General features: G+C 35.0%; 2 protein-coding genes across 2 annotated transcripts; one reads left to right on the top strand and one right to left on the bottom strand.

Moving 5' to 3' along the window:
* Positions 1-1,099: 1,099 nt before the first annotated feature.
* On the top strand, positions 1,100-6,507 carry LOC132191593 (uncharacterized). The gene is made up of 4 exons (XM_059606684.1): positions 1,100-1,164; positions 1,336-1,850; positions 2,073-2,623; positions 6,314-6,507. The coding sequence occupies exons 2-3, from the start codon at positions 1,368-1,370 to the stop codon at positions 2,469-2,471; spliced, it is 882 nt and encodes a 293-aa protein (XP_059462667.1). The 5' UTR covers positions 1,100-1,164; positions 1,336-1,367; the 3' UTR covers positions 2,472-2,623; positions 6,314-6,507.
* Positions 6,508-6,928: 421 nt separating this feature from the next.
* Positions 6,929-9,147, bottom strand: LOC132191584 (gibberellin 2-beta-dioxygenase 6-like). Its single transcript, XM_059606677.1, has 3 exons — positions 8,663-9,147; positions 8,211-8,532; positions 6,929-7,159 (listed from the first exon to the last, which is right to left on the bottom strand). Exons 1-3 carry the CDS (start codon positions 9,118-9,120, stop codon positions 6,929-6,931), a joined length of 1,011 nt encoding a protein of 336 aa, XP_059462660.1. The 5' UTR covers positions 9,121-9,147.
* Between the last annotated feature and the right edge of the window lie 4,808 nt (positions 9,148-13,955).

The raw sequence follows: 13,955 nt of genomic DNA, 5'->3' as shown, positions 1-13,955 counted from the left end.
TTGGACTAATGTGGACTTCTATCAATTTTTTTTGACGGAAGTTGGACATGATTTGACGGAAGTGCTAACTTCGTTTTAATCAATAAGCGAAGTACTATTTGTGACAGGAATTGAAACTCAAGTGGATAAAAATATGGGTTAAATACCTTATTCCTCCCTCTAGTTTAACTTTTTTATTTTTTTGCCTCTTATGGTTTACTTTTTGTTATAGGAGGTACTCTTAGTTTGCCTAAAGACGGAGATGATACCTCCATCTAAATTCCGTTCAAAATTTGATAGAACATCACGTCAGCATCAATAGCAAATTGACATGTGCCTATATAAATAATTAAAAAATAACAATTTTTTTTTTTTTTTTTTTTTAAAAAAATAAAAACATTAAAAAATATTAAAAAATTATATTTAATTAACTTTTTTTTTTAAAAAAGTTTGGGGGTTAGCCATCCCCTTTGGCTCCTTGGGGGCCACCCTAAGGAGCCAAAGGAGTAGACGAAACTATTCCCAAATGGCCGGTTTGGGCGTGGCGAGCCACTCTCACGGCCAGAGGGGTGCCAAAGGGGAGGCCGAAATCACCTCCAAATTTTTTTTTTTTTTAAAAAAAAATTTTAATTTAATTTAATTAAATATAATTTAAAAATTTTTAATTTTAAAAAAATATTATTTTTTAATTAATTATATGAACATTTGTGAATTTGTTATTGGTACTGATGTGACATTTCATCAAATTTTGGATGAAATTTAGACGAATGTACCATATTTATCTTTAGACAAACTAGAGGTACTTTTTGTAACAAAAAATAAATTATAAGAGGCAAAAAATAAAGAAATTAAAGGTATTTAACCCTAAAATTAAAGTCGTTAAACCATGTGGGTTAAACCATGTGGGCAAAAAGATATTTAACCCAAAATATATACATAATCTAAGTCACTCTCAACGGTTCTCGGAGGGGCTCTGTCACTTTGAATTTTTTTTTTATTTTTTTTCCTCTTCCCCAGTATTGAATAGAGAAAGAAAAAAACGAACGACAGGCAGCGCGATTGCTTGAAAGACGAAAGAGCGACGCGATATTCTTCCAAAAAGAAGGTAAAATAAGAGCGGGAGGGAGAGAGGGGCGTGGTGGGGGATCATCATACGTTATTCTTGGCGTCGTCTCCAGTATTTAGGTACGTACGAGGCCTTCGAAGACAACGAAGTTCTGCTTTTTTTTCTTTTCTTTTTTTCTTCCTTTTTAATTACTGGGAAAATTGAGCGAAAGAAGGGAAAAGAAATTGAGTTTGACGGAATTGAAATTTAATTTTGTTTTTCTTTATCATGTTGCTTGATATTCTGAATAGAAATTTGTGAAAATTATCCAGGAAGAGAAGAAATGGTTGGGGTTGCTCCTCCTGATGACGATAGAATTAGAAGTCGAAGGCGTCTACCACTGTGGATGCTGGGTGTAGCTGCTGCTGATCAGACGACAAATTCTGATAATGTAGATGAAAGAGTTTTGCCCCAAGCTTCTTCCCATTCTGAGGAAAAATCTGTGACCAAAGGACCTGAAAATGGGGTTCCGCTTCAAGAAAAGGACAATTCAGGAGTAAACTCAGATTTTCCTGTAAAATGTGAAACAAAGAGAAAAAGAAAATCAAGTAATCGAGATGCAAACTTCGACAGTATTATCACTGAAACCGTTTCAGGGAAGAAAAAGTATAATGGGCGCGGGAGAAAAGTTCAGGAAACTGCTGCAAGTAGAAGACGAAAAGCAAAGGGTTCCGACTTTGGAAGCGGTGAGGAATTTGAGGTTCAGCCTCCAAATGATGACGGTGTGGAGCTGACAATGGATGATCTGATGGTCATTGCTGAAGAGGTTATTTGCTCTTTCTACATAATTAGAATTTTTTTTTTTAAAAAAAATCTCTATTTGTTTCTCTGATTCATAAAAAATTCGTATGAAAGTGTTAACCAATTTTACATTTGTGAACCATTTTTAAGGTCTACGAATATAGGATTTGTTCCTAGAACACCCATCTAAAGTAATTGAAGAATTTTTCATGTTGAAATATCTAAAGTTGGTACCATCTCTTTGCAGTATGTCAAAGTTGAGAAGAATGGTGAGAGACAAGCATCAAATAGAGAATGTGGATCAGAAAGGCAAGTTCTAATGACAGCCTCTTCCTGCAAGGACTCAAGGTGTTTGCTTGATGTCCCCAACAGTAATCAAAGTTCACCTGCTCATGAATTGGCCAGTGAAGAAACTGTCAGCATTGGCAGGAGAACAGCGGATCCTGCTCAAGACATGTTGGATCTGTTTTTGGGTCCCTTGCTTAAGAAACCCCTCATGAAGGAGAATAAATCTTTTGTAAAGGATATTGCATTTGCGTATGAGATTGAAAGGCAAAGTCAGAATAATGTTGTTGGAGAAGAAATAGAGCCCCTGATGAAAAAGAAGAGCAGTCTTAAGGATAAGGTGGCAATGTTTCTTGACTGAATAAAATATCCAAATTGTTGGCTCAAACCTGTATAGTATGATACAGCATGGAGATATGCCGTGATCGTTTGCACAGTACTTCTGGACAGCCTATGTGGAGTTATCATCTTAGTCACGTCTTCAGTTCTTCACCACAGTTGATAGTCCAATAGGTGCGTATCTTCCAGTCCTAGTCTTGCTCTCTCACTATTTCTTTGGATATGAGTTATCAAACTTGTGGGTAGTGTTCGCATACAGCTTTAAATTTTGAGACAGTGAAATGGAAGTGCATTCTTTTTATTTTATTTTATTTTTTGAAGCTGGCCATTCTTGTAAGTAACTCCTTGTAAGTTTTTTTTTTTTTATCAGAAATGGGGAATATCATTTTCAATGATTACAAGAAGTAGATATTTATTTGAATTTTGGAGTTAGTAAAAGTTCCAGGTCCATAAGTGTGAATGCCCAAGCCTCAGCTTGGCAGTTATTGTTGAAACAATGAATTAGATGAGATGCAGGACACTTACAGATGTGTCTATCTTATCTTCTTCCTTTTTTTTTTTTTTTTTTTTTTTTTTTTTTTTTTTTCGCGGGTGGGTTGGGGGTGTGGGGTTTGGTTGTGTTTTGGGAAATCTATTTCTCTTTAAGTGTTTTTACTTTGTGTATCTTCCACATGAATTTACACACTTTAAATTGTCCGATATAGTAATTCTTCCAACTCTTAAACATATTATTTGTGCCCCAATGTCATGTAGGATAAATTCTCCAGCACCTAATTGTAGGTGTGTCAAGGGTTAATTGGTGGCGAAGCTTGGAGGAAAGATCATGACTTTTGAAGGTGTAAAGCATGGGAAATATAAATTTCTAAAGCATGTAAAAAGGAAATAGAGGACTTATGGTTTAGATCGGGCTTGAAAAGAGTGAACTTTTAAGAGTTTTCAGGGCTGGAAAGAGACTTTTTGGTTTCTAGAATTTTTCCTGGCAGCAGATATCTTAAGAAAATTAAGGTTGTCTGGGTTACAGTTTGGTGTAGAAAAGCTTGAAAAAAGTGGTTGGATTAAGATTTATAGGAAGAGTAATAAGATGGGATGTTTGGGAGCTAAGAACCAACGACAAAAGGAAGAAAATCAAACATGGTTCATGGATATGAACATAACTCGGGAACTGTTCGAGATGTGGTTCTATGGGTTTGCAGGCTAGTAAGAGGTGGGTGTGCTAGGTTTCTATATGAAGATTTTAGAGTTTGAAGGGAAATAAGTTTCTGTAAATCAAAGGAGAAAAAGAAAGAAGATAAATCTAGGAATCACACTTAATTTTCTTAAGCATCAGTCACTAGGGTATTTTTTCGGCATCACACAGAAAAAGTTTGCATCAGACAGACTTCTAGAGCTTATATGCTGTAAAATTTTAACAAAACTTGATCTTTTGATATTTTGAAAGCATTATATTAATATCTATAAAAAACCGTAATAGGACTTGGACTTTTAATAAGACTTGAAAACCTTAAGCCTACTAATATTGGGTTCTTAATAAGACCTAAGCTCTATGGGCTTTGACTACTAAGCCCAAATTAAATACTAATAGAACCCATAAATAAAATCCTAAAAATATAATAAAACCCAAAATAGAACTTAATGAAAAAAATACAACCTGTGTCTAGAAATTTAAAATTTATAGTGATATATTTGGTTCTGAAAATTAAATAAACTAAATTAAAATAAAACTGGATTCTCATTGCTTGCATCATTCTCCCCTAGTTAGAGAAAGCTCATACTCAAGTTTTTGGAAGTGCTTTAAGATTGAACTCGTCGATTTTGTACATTGTAACCTTAGGGAAAGAGAAATTTTTTGGCCTCGATACCATTTCATCTTCTTCCACTGAGACAACAGTGATAACAATGTAATATCCTTCTTTCCTGGTGGAGCATTAAATCTTTCAGGAATGAAATAATCAACAATAGGAACTATCACTGCAATCAACAGTCTTAGATCGATCCGTAGGAAGCACTACTACGTTATGCTTCTTCACCATTTTATACCTTATTGGGGCTAATCATTAGCTGATTTATCATATTCATTAGTGACCACCACATGTTCAACCTCTAATTCTTTACTCCCTTGTTGAAATTTCTCTTCTTTTACCATGCTGTCTCCTTTTGTTTAACTCTTTCTTGTTCTTAGGGTAATACGTATAAGCGCCTGAGATGTATTAAATAAAATATAGGCTGAATAATAACTGATTTGTCTATTTCTTTTCCTACTACATGGATTTTGACCCCTTTTGCCTGGCTCTTATGGTCAATTTGCTCTCCATCATATAATTCAGAAGTTTTTTTCTTATCAAAAGCTTCTACAGTTTCCAGTAAACTGTATCAACTCCTTAGTTTGTACTTTAGGCTCTTCAGCTCGCTGGCAGAATATATGGGATACTCTTAGTGACTAATTTCATATGTTTCCCTTCCTAGAACAATCCGTACCTTTGGCTCTAACACATTGGGAACACCTCTGCAGCTTGAGATGTTTACGATGGACTGCCCTGAACCAACCACCACCTCTGTGTATGACCTACCAATGAACCCAATCTGATCTTGCAACAATGACGGCAATGGGGAAACACCCAAGTTAGATGAGGGAGTACCACCATTACGAAACCCAGGGAGCTTTGCTCCGCCTCCAATACCATAGGACGAATGAAAGTACCCTAGAAATTTCTCAATTCAACTGTGAAACCTCTCGCCCTTCTAGAATGACAACAAGGCCTTTCTGGCCATTACCTCTGTACTCTGCGACTGCCAAGAATTTACCACGAGCATTTGAACCATATTGGGCAATGAAAGCAGTATTACCCACTTTGGAGGACTTCACAAACTCCCTTGACGCCTTGGCTTGAGACAAAGCTTCCACGTGGCCAACAACCAGACCACGCCAACTTCACCCAGAAAGATAGATCTTAAAGCATCCATGTATCTCTCATGAATCTGTAAAACTGAGCACCCCTTCTCAAACACGAACTCAAAAGACTTTGATTCGACGAACAATGAACTTCACTTCCCCGTCCAAAAAACTTCCTGTGCTGATGTTAAAATACTGATGGCGAAAACACACACACAGTCGGTATGTAGCTGATAGAGTTCACGATGAAGTGAGAGAAGCTCCTATCCATTCCATTCTTTACTTACTCATAAGTTGTCTTTTTCTTGTTCTACTGAAGAAATTTGCATTTTGTTTCTCATTGGAGATCATTTTTTAATATTTAGGTGTATCCCTCTACTTAGAGACAGCTTAGGTCTTTGAGTTATTGCATCCATCCTATCAATATCTGCATCTAGCACTTCAACATTTTCTGTTATGGCGCTACCTTTCAGCTCCTTCTACCCTTTTGTGAATTATTTTCTAATGCAAACCACGTCATTGCTAAAACAGAAATTCTGTAAATTCAATTTTAACAACTTAAAAACCAGTCTACCTTATTTTGCTTCAAAGATTGTTGTTAGCATTTGTGTGCTTTGTTATATGGAGTTAAATAGCATTTAGACTACTAGTGTTTTCAGAATCAACTGTTTACTTAATTATTAGGGTAATATCAGGACACAAAGTATTAATAATTCACTGGACAGAGAACTGAGTTCGTATACAGATCACCAATATATGATAAGATTCTGTTTTATCACTGACGATGTATGATACATCGTAATCACCAAGCAGAACTAGCTGAAGACAACATAGTCGTGTGCATATCTACATGTTCTTGACAATGAATATAAAGCTTTATGTGATGTTATTGTTGCTAACAAGCAATTTTCGTTATTTAGCGTACAGATTTTTGAGATGGTACTGATATATTTGCTTCCTTTTTTTTTTTGCAGTAACTGGTGCTAATCCTGGGCCTTATTTTCTAGTAATTGAATAGCCTTGTCCTTGTGATAACCTTATTCATTTTTTTTTATTTTTATTTTTTATAACAAGGAACCCCTCCAAGGCAGGGCCACTTCGTGTACCCATAACCTTATTATATAGCATTCATATCATATTTTGTCTAACCTTTAAAAACTAGAAAATGATTTGGCTGAGATGATTGTCACTGCTGTGTAGATTTCCTTCACAGAATTCAGAAAGAGAAGAGAGCAACCCCCCAACAATATCTTTTAAAATAAATAGAGGAAAGAGGGAAATAGTCTATTATTATTTGTCTATATATATCTCTGAGTAAGTGGTAAACATTGGGAAAAAAAGAAAAAGAAAAAACAAAGACCTTCCTATGAATACAATTATATAAAATGATAGTGTTTTAACATACACCATGCCAACTGTTGTATTGTCTCTTTTCTTTTGCTTTTTTGGTCTTATAATATATATGAAACTAGGGGGTTTTCCCATTGAGTAAAATCTGGTTTGTTGTGGGTGCTTTTATTTTGAGTATCCAACTGCAATGAATCTGGTATTTGACTGCCTTTTCTGAGACGATTGTTTATCTGTATATTCTAAAGGAGGAATCTTGGAAGCCCTACTTTGTAGCCGGTTTTTTTGACATCTTCTTGAACTTGGCTCCTGTACTCTCCAAACGTGAACTTTCTATAGACTGAGGGTTCTCTGCAACTCGCAATTAAAGAATCATAGGAAGGGCAGAGGAAATATGCTATCGAGTATCTCTCCATTGTCCTATTAGCCATCACCTTGTGCTCCACGCTTTTGTACACATTATTGCTCCATGCCTGTCATTTTAGTTGCCACAAGGAGAAGAATATTTTTCACTAAACAAATCATTTATTATAAATATATATGAAAATTGGCTTGTTTTGGCTTGGCTGGGCCTGGGCCAAGATGGATGATGACTGATAATTGCCAAAATATACACTATAGTAGGCCTAGGGTTGACGGAGAATTAGCTAGGGTACCATATTTATGGAAAGAGATATTCTACACACTCTTGGACGTGTTACTAAAAATCACTATTAAATTTGATTCGAAATTTAATAGTAATTTATTTAAAATTTAATAGTGATTTTTAGGGAGCGTTAGAAGTAGCATTTTTTTGGAATAGGACTCTCACCATTTAATTAGAAATAGAAAGTATTTATTTAGTGTAAAAGGTGGAGTAATATTGTAAATATTCCTCTTACGCTAAATGAGTAAACCCCATTTTAAATGAAATGAAGAGATTCTTCTTCCATTTTCTTAGGGAAATGATTTGTTTGCATTGCTACCATTATATCATTGATGTGATAACTACATCTGGTCGGCAATCTTGGGCATCATGTCTTGGAGGTGACTTTGACTTGGGTTCTTTGATTTGACTTTGCAGCCACATTTTTTATTTTTTAAAAAATTATAATAATAATAAGGAAAAACTTCACTTTAGCCCTCTAACTTCTACTCGATTTTACAAACTTTCCCTGAACTTCTAAATCTCTTAGTTTGAACCTCTGAATTTTTAATTACTCTTAATGTGTACTCTTCTGTCAGATTTAAACGTTACACAACGTTTATATTTCTGACTTTTGTATAAAATTTTAACTTCGAAAATGATTTTTTTATTTTTTAAAAAATGAAAATCAAGGACATTTTAGTCTTTTTATGTATTTTTAATGGCTAAAATTAACGGAAGGGTTCTAATTGAGAGTAATTGAAAGTTCAGGAGTTCAAAATGAGAGATTTGAAAGTTCAGAGAAAGTTTGTAAAATCGAATAGAAATTCAAGAGGCCAAAGTGAAGTTTCTCTTCATAATAAAATTTGAAATATCGTATAACTGAAACCAAAATTTACCTGAAAAAGATCTCCAATATTCACAACGAGAGCATCTTTGTTGGGCTTAGCAGCCACCCATTGGGAATCTTTCATGAGCTGAAGCCCACCGACTTGATCTTGGCAAAGGATTGTGAGGAAATCACTGTCGGTGTGGGGCACTAAGCCGAATATTTCTTGGGATATTGGGCAGGCCGGGTAGCGATTGAAGCGGAGAAAGCATGTGCTTTCATCGCAAATATCTTCAAAAACTCCCTTCTGGTTGCCCAGATTCTCTGCCAGAATCCCTGCAAGCAACCTTGCTATTTTTGACATGGCTGCTGCAAATTCCTTCATCACTTCCCTATAGCCAGAAGCAGAGACAAAAAAAAGTATTAGCCTTTGATGAAAATGAGTAGGCATTATGCTTGAAAGAGATTATTTATTTATTTATTTATTTATTTTTGTAAGTATCTTGAAAGAGTTTTGAGTACCTTAGAGAGTTGTACTCTCCATAGCAGGCTTCTTCTGAAATATGTGAGAGAGGAATGTGGAAGGCTTCAGACCATGAGAACTGCTTTGGAGAAGTAGCTGTTGGTGTCCCCCACCTGTATGAATTGTTCAGAAGCCCCCAAGTAGTTTTCCTCTCAAAGGGTGTTTGAAAAAGCTTCACTTGCTCTCTCCTCATCCGCCGGAGTAACTCGGGGCTCATCCCGTGGTTCACTACTTGGAAGAATCCCCACACCGACGACGCTCTGGCAATCGCTCTAGAGCAAGCTAGCCTCTCCCTTTCATTGTCAGAGTTTAGATCATTGAGGTCTATCAATGGGAGTTGGCATTCCTCCATGGCCACTCCATTTTTGGGTTCATCACACACAAGTGCAGGAAATTCAGATGGGTGGTGCACAAGTTCTCCATAATGCTGTAGGAGAGGTGGATTTGATTGGAGCATTGTTGTTTCTGGTTTAAGAAAAACTAGAGCAGGGTGTACTTGTGGGATTTCAATTGTATTTATAAGGGTTGGGGAGAGAGAGAGAGAGAGAGAGAGAGAGAGAGAGAGAGACCAAGGAGGGTCATTGGCAGAGGACAAAGAGCACAAATGGGAAAGCGTACAAAACAAGAAAAGAGCTCCCAAATGGTGACAATTGTCAAAACGAGAGAGTCATTTTCCCTTGGAAATTTGAGAGAGACCAAGTCAAAGTTTTGAATAGGAAAAGCACAACAAAGGAACAAAAGAAGTGGGAAAAATGATAAAAAGGATGGATCCAAACCTAACTTCATCTTTTGACTTTATTGACGATATGAAAAACGTCGATTCATTTGGGAGGGACCCTTTCCTGTCGTATGGTAAATTTGTCCCCTTGGACCAATAGTAACCTGTTTTGGTATTCTTCTTCTTCTTCCATTTTTATTTTCATCATCTGATATTGTTTTGTCCGTAGTGTGGGTGAATCAAAGTTCAGGAACTGAGGCTTGATTGGCTCCCAATATTAAGACATCATTATAGTATGGTTTTGAAGTTGGCTAATTATTCATTGAGATTGATTGTATTATGCAATTAGTCATCGGTCCAATTGTCAACGATTGGTGTGAATATGATTGCCTGTTTTTTCTCTTTTCCATGTTCCAATGGGTGTGCATAAGAATCTTTGGGTATCTGACAAGTTGCAACAATAAAGCTATCATGTGAAATGATTGACTCCCAATAAATCACTCAGGCAGTAAATAGGCATGATGAGGAATTATTGTTCATTTCCTCACCCATTTGAAAAATTGAGAGAAAAATCTACCATTAAGACTTTGCCTTTTCATCCATCCCCTTTGGGATTGGATAAGATCCATGACCCCTTTTGGGCAAAGACAGCAATAATGCACCCATTTCTTTTAACTTGGTGAGAGGAAATTTTCAGCCAAAATCTAACAGAAAGACTAGGCCTTTTCCTTCCCTTTGGGATTGGATTGGGCAAAGACAGACAATAATGCATGTAAGGCACCCATGGCTATTTGGTAAAATGAAATTTTCAGGCCAAAAAACATTTTCAAACTCTTTGACTCTTGAGAAGGAAAGAAAACTTATGTGTAACAATCATTACTTCCAGGGATCAAAAGGGTCTGGTTAATGAGTGCTGCAAGCAACACAGAAGCCATCCATCCATCCATCCAACTCTTAAGGAAAAGAAAAGAGAAGACAGAAGAATAATGAATAATGGGGTATCTTTGTACTTTGAGCGAAGAGAGCCAAAAATGACACAATTCAAAGACATAATGCCGCCCAGATGAAATTAGACATGTGATGCTGCCTGAGTCACCCTTGACCAAATGCCATATTATAATATACAACCACATTAGTGTTTATATATATATATAAAGATTAAGGGAAAAATGTAAAATTAGTCATTGTAGTTTATTCGATTTGCAATTAACTTTCTGTGATATCAAAATGAACTCAGAGATCTTTGAGATATGTCAAAAAAAAAACAATTTAATCCGTATAGTCAAATTTTGTTCACTGACTTAACAAATACTAATAATGTGAAATGGCAGACTCAATAAAATTGTAATACTTGTCCTATTTAAATTAGTGTTATACTAATAGAATCTATCAAATTAGTAGACGAAATTTGTTTGTAAGGACTAAATTATTTTTTTGACATAACTCAAAGACTTCTGATTTCATTTTGATATCACAGTAACTAATTATAAATAAACTACAATGACTAATTTTGCATTTTTCTCAAAGATTAACCACTAACACTATGGACTAACCCGAACGGTATAAAAAGAGAAATGCTACACACTTCCACTTTCACGCTCTCAAGTGTACGCTCTCTAACGTAATACTAAAAAGCAATATTGGTTTCAAAATCTAATGGTGATCTATGGATTAATGTAATAGTAATTTTTAGTGTCACATCCAAAAATATACTTGAGCGCGTGGAAATGAAAGTGGGTAAAGAGCGTGAAAGTGAAAGTGAAAATGAAAGTGCCTAATATTTTTCAAAACAGAAACAAACCAACAAATAGAATACTTTTCCTTAACAAGTTTAAGAACTATTCGGAAATCCTGGTCATGAGTTGGTGAGAGGAAGTGCATAAATAATAGTTTTTTAGGTGTATAACATTTAGCATTGAGTATTTTAAAGTATCAAACTGACGGACTAATAAACAAAGAATAAATCAGGCTAGGAAAGAAACATATGCATGATCAGGGCCATGAATGTATGGTTTATGCAAAAAAATAATAAATAAAAAAACGTATTAATTTGACCTAGAATTTGGAAGTAATTAAAGTATTACATATCTTGTTTTGGTTGAGTGCACATTTTATATTTTTAATTGAATTGAGAATTGAGCCCTTTCTGTTTGGAAGAACATATAATATGACTGGCCTTTCCAAAGATTACTTGTCCTTTTCTTTTTTCTTTTTTTTCAGTGAAATTAAAAAAAAAAAAGCTATGCATCATAGATTCATAATGACAACAAAACGCCCGTGAAAGCTCATATGAGACCAAGAGCGTAACTTTCTCACTCAAATTGTTAATTCTTAAATGCAAAAGTTTCTATTGTCAAGAAACATTCTAAAGTTTCGAATCTTTTTAGGGTTTGAAGTTACAGGTTGGAGGATTAAATATTTTTACTGTATTCACCAAAATTAGAAAATATATATTACTTTTGCTTCTGTTTTATTTGGACGGAAAATGTTTTTCGTTGTAAATATTTTTCTGAAAAATAATTTATTGTAAAATATTTTTCGGTGTTTGACGTGTATGAAATATCACAAATTTTGTATTTTATTTTATATATATATATATAATCATATTAAACTTTAAATTACGAAAATATGCTGACCAGGTCTTGGCAGTGTCTAACCAAGTCCCGACAGTGTCTTGATTGAGTCCCGGCAGGTCCCAATCGAGTCCTATCGGAGTCCTAATTGGGTCCCATCGGTGTCCCGATTGGGTCCCGGCAGTGTCCCGGTCAAGTCTTGGCGGGGTGATGGTCGGGTCTCGGCAGGGTTCCAGTTGGGTCTTGGCGGGGTCTCGATCAGGTATTGACAGGGTCCCGCCAGTGTCTCGACCGGGTCCCGCAAGTGTTCCAGTCGGGTTCTAGCAAGTTTTTGCAACGTCCTAGCTGAGTTTGTCGATTTAATAGTAAGATGTTCAAACTCAAAAAATTGTTTACTATTTTAAAAAATGGAAACAATTTTCTGGAAATTAAATAGGCTTTTTGGGTCAAACTGAAACAAACAGAGCCTAGTTTTTTTTCGTCATACCAAACACCCAAAAATTTGAAAAACATTTTCTGAAAATCATTTCACGCTGAAACAAATGGAGCCTAGTTTATAGAAAAATGTCAAATTCTACTTTAGTTTTGTTAGGAAAGTTATGTGAGAAAGACGAAGAATCAAAAACAAAAATATTGGCTTTGAGACACATTGAATCTCTATCTTTAAGAAGATATTTGCCCCCACTCGATTTGAGTTTAATAGCAAATCGTCTCCGGGATACAACAAAGCTTATACATACTACATATATCAACTCTTGAGTGAAAATTCTCCAATAATTGTTAGGAATATATCTCAAAGATACAAAAAAAAAAAAAAAAAAAAAAAAAAAAAAAAACTCTTGGTGATGTATTCTAAATGGGGCTCATTTGATTCCTCTTGCTTCTCCTCAATCGACACGTGTAGTCTAGGATTTTGATACATCCAAACCTTCTCCTCAATTCTAATTATGAGACTCGGAGTATGGGCTCTTATGCCTACACAAGAGGCTTGTATGGCCAAGTGAAGGTAGGAGTACTAGGTTTCCTTGACAAAGTAGGACTTTAAAAACCTAACCTTATCTCCACTAAATATACAGCCATTGGGGTTTTCTCCTTGTACAATTAGGTCAAGCCCCGGGACAATAATTAGTTTGTGAATGGACATAAAAGGAAAATGAAACTAGCTACAACAGGTTTAGATACTTGTCATCTCAATAATTTTGTCTTAAGTTACTATTAATTACAATTATTCCACTAAAAAAATTGTAATTGCATTCTAGTATATATTTTGATCAATCAAAACTCCCAATGACATCATATAATTTCAAATGACCCCTCTATGAAATATTCATAATCGGATTAAAATCATAAATAAATTGTCTCTTTAACTCATAACCTCTTAATTCTTTAGTACCCGATTTAATCTCTTGACTATTCTTGTACTCTTGAAAGACATTTAATTCATGGCCTTTCCAAAGATAACTTGTCATTTTCTTTTTCTTTTTATTTTTTTTTATTTTTATTTTTAAAATTTTTCAGTGAAATTAAAAAATGGCTATGCATCATAGATTCATAATGACAACAACACGCTGGTCAAAGTTATGTTCATTATGAATCTATGCATCATAGATTCATAATGAACATAACTTTCTAACTCAAATTGTTAATTCTTAAATACAAAAGTTTCTATTGTCAAGTTTTCAATAGGTAGCTCAATCGGCTGGGGACTACGTATCATGAAACGGAAGTCACTAGTTCGATTCCCCTTTCCCCCTTTCCTTGTGAACGTGTGAAGGAAAAAAAAAAAAAAGGGGTTTTATTGTCAAGAAACATTCTAAAGTTTCGAAAGCCAAGAAACTTTTAAAAGTGTTTTCCTTTCTTCTAAGGGTTTGAAGTTACAGGTTAGAGGATTAAATAATTTTACTGTATTCACCAAAATTAGTAAATCTATTTTAATTTTGGTTCTGTTTGTTTCAACATAAAATGTATTTCTTCGGAAAATATTTTCCGTTAAAAACATTT

Source organism: Corylus avellana, chromosome ca1, assembly GCF_901000735.1.
Source record: "Corylus avellana chromosome ca1, CavTom2PMs-1.0".
Classification (NCBI taxonomy): Eukaryota; Viridiplantae; Streptophyta; class Magnoliopsida; order Fagales; family Betulaceae; genus Corylus; species Corylus avellana.
This window is presented reverse-complemented; position numbering and strand designations above follow the sequence as displayed.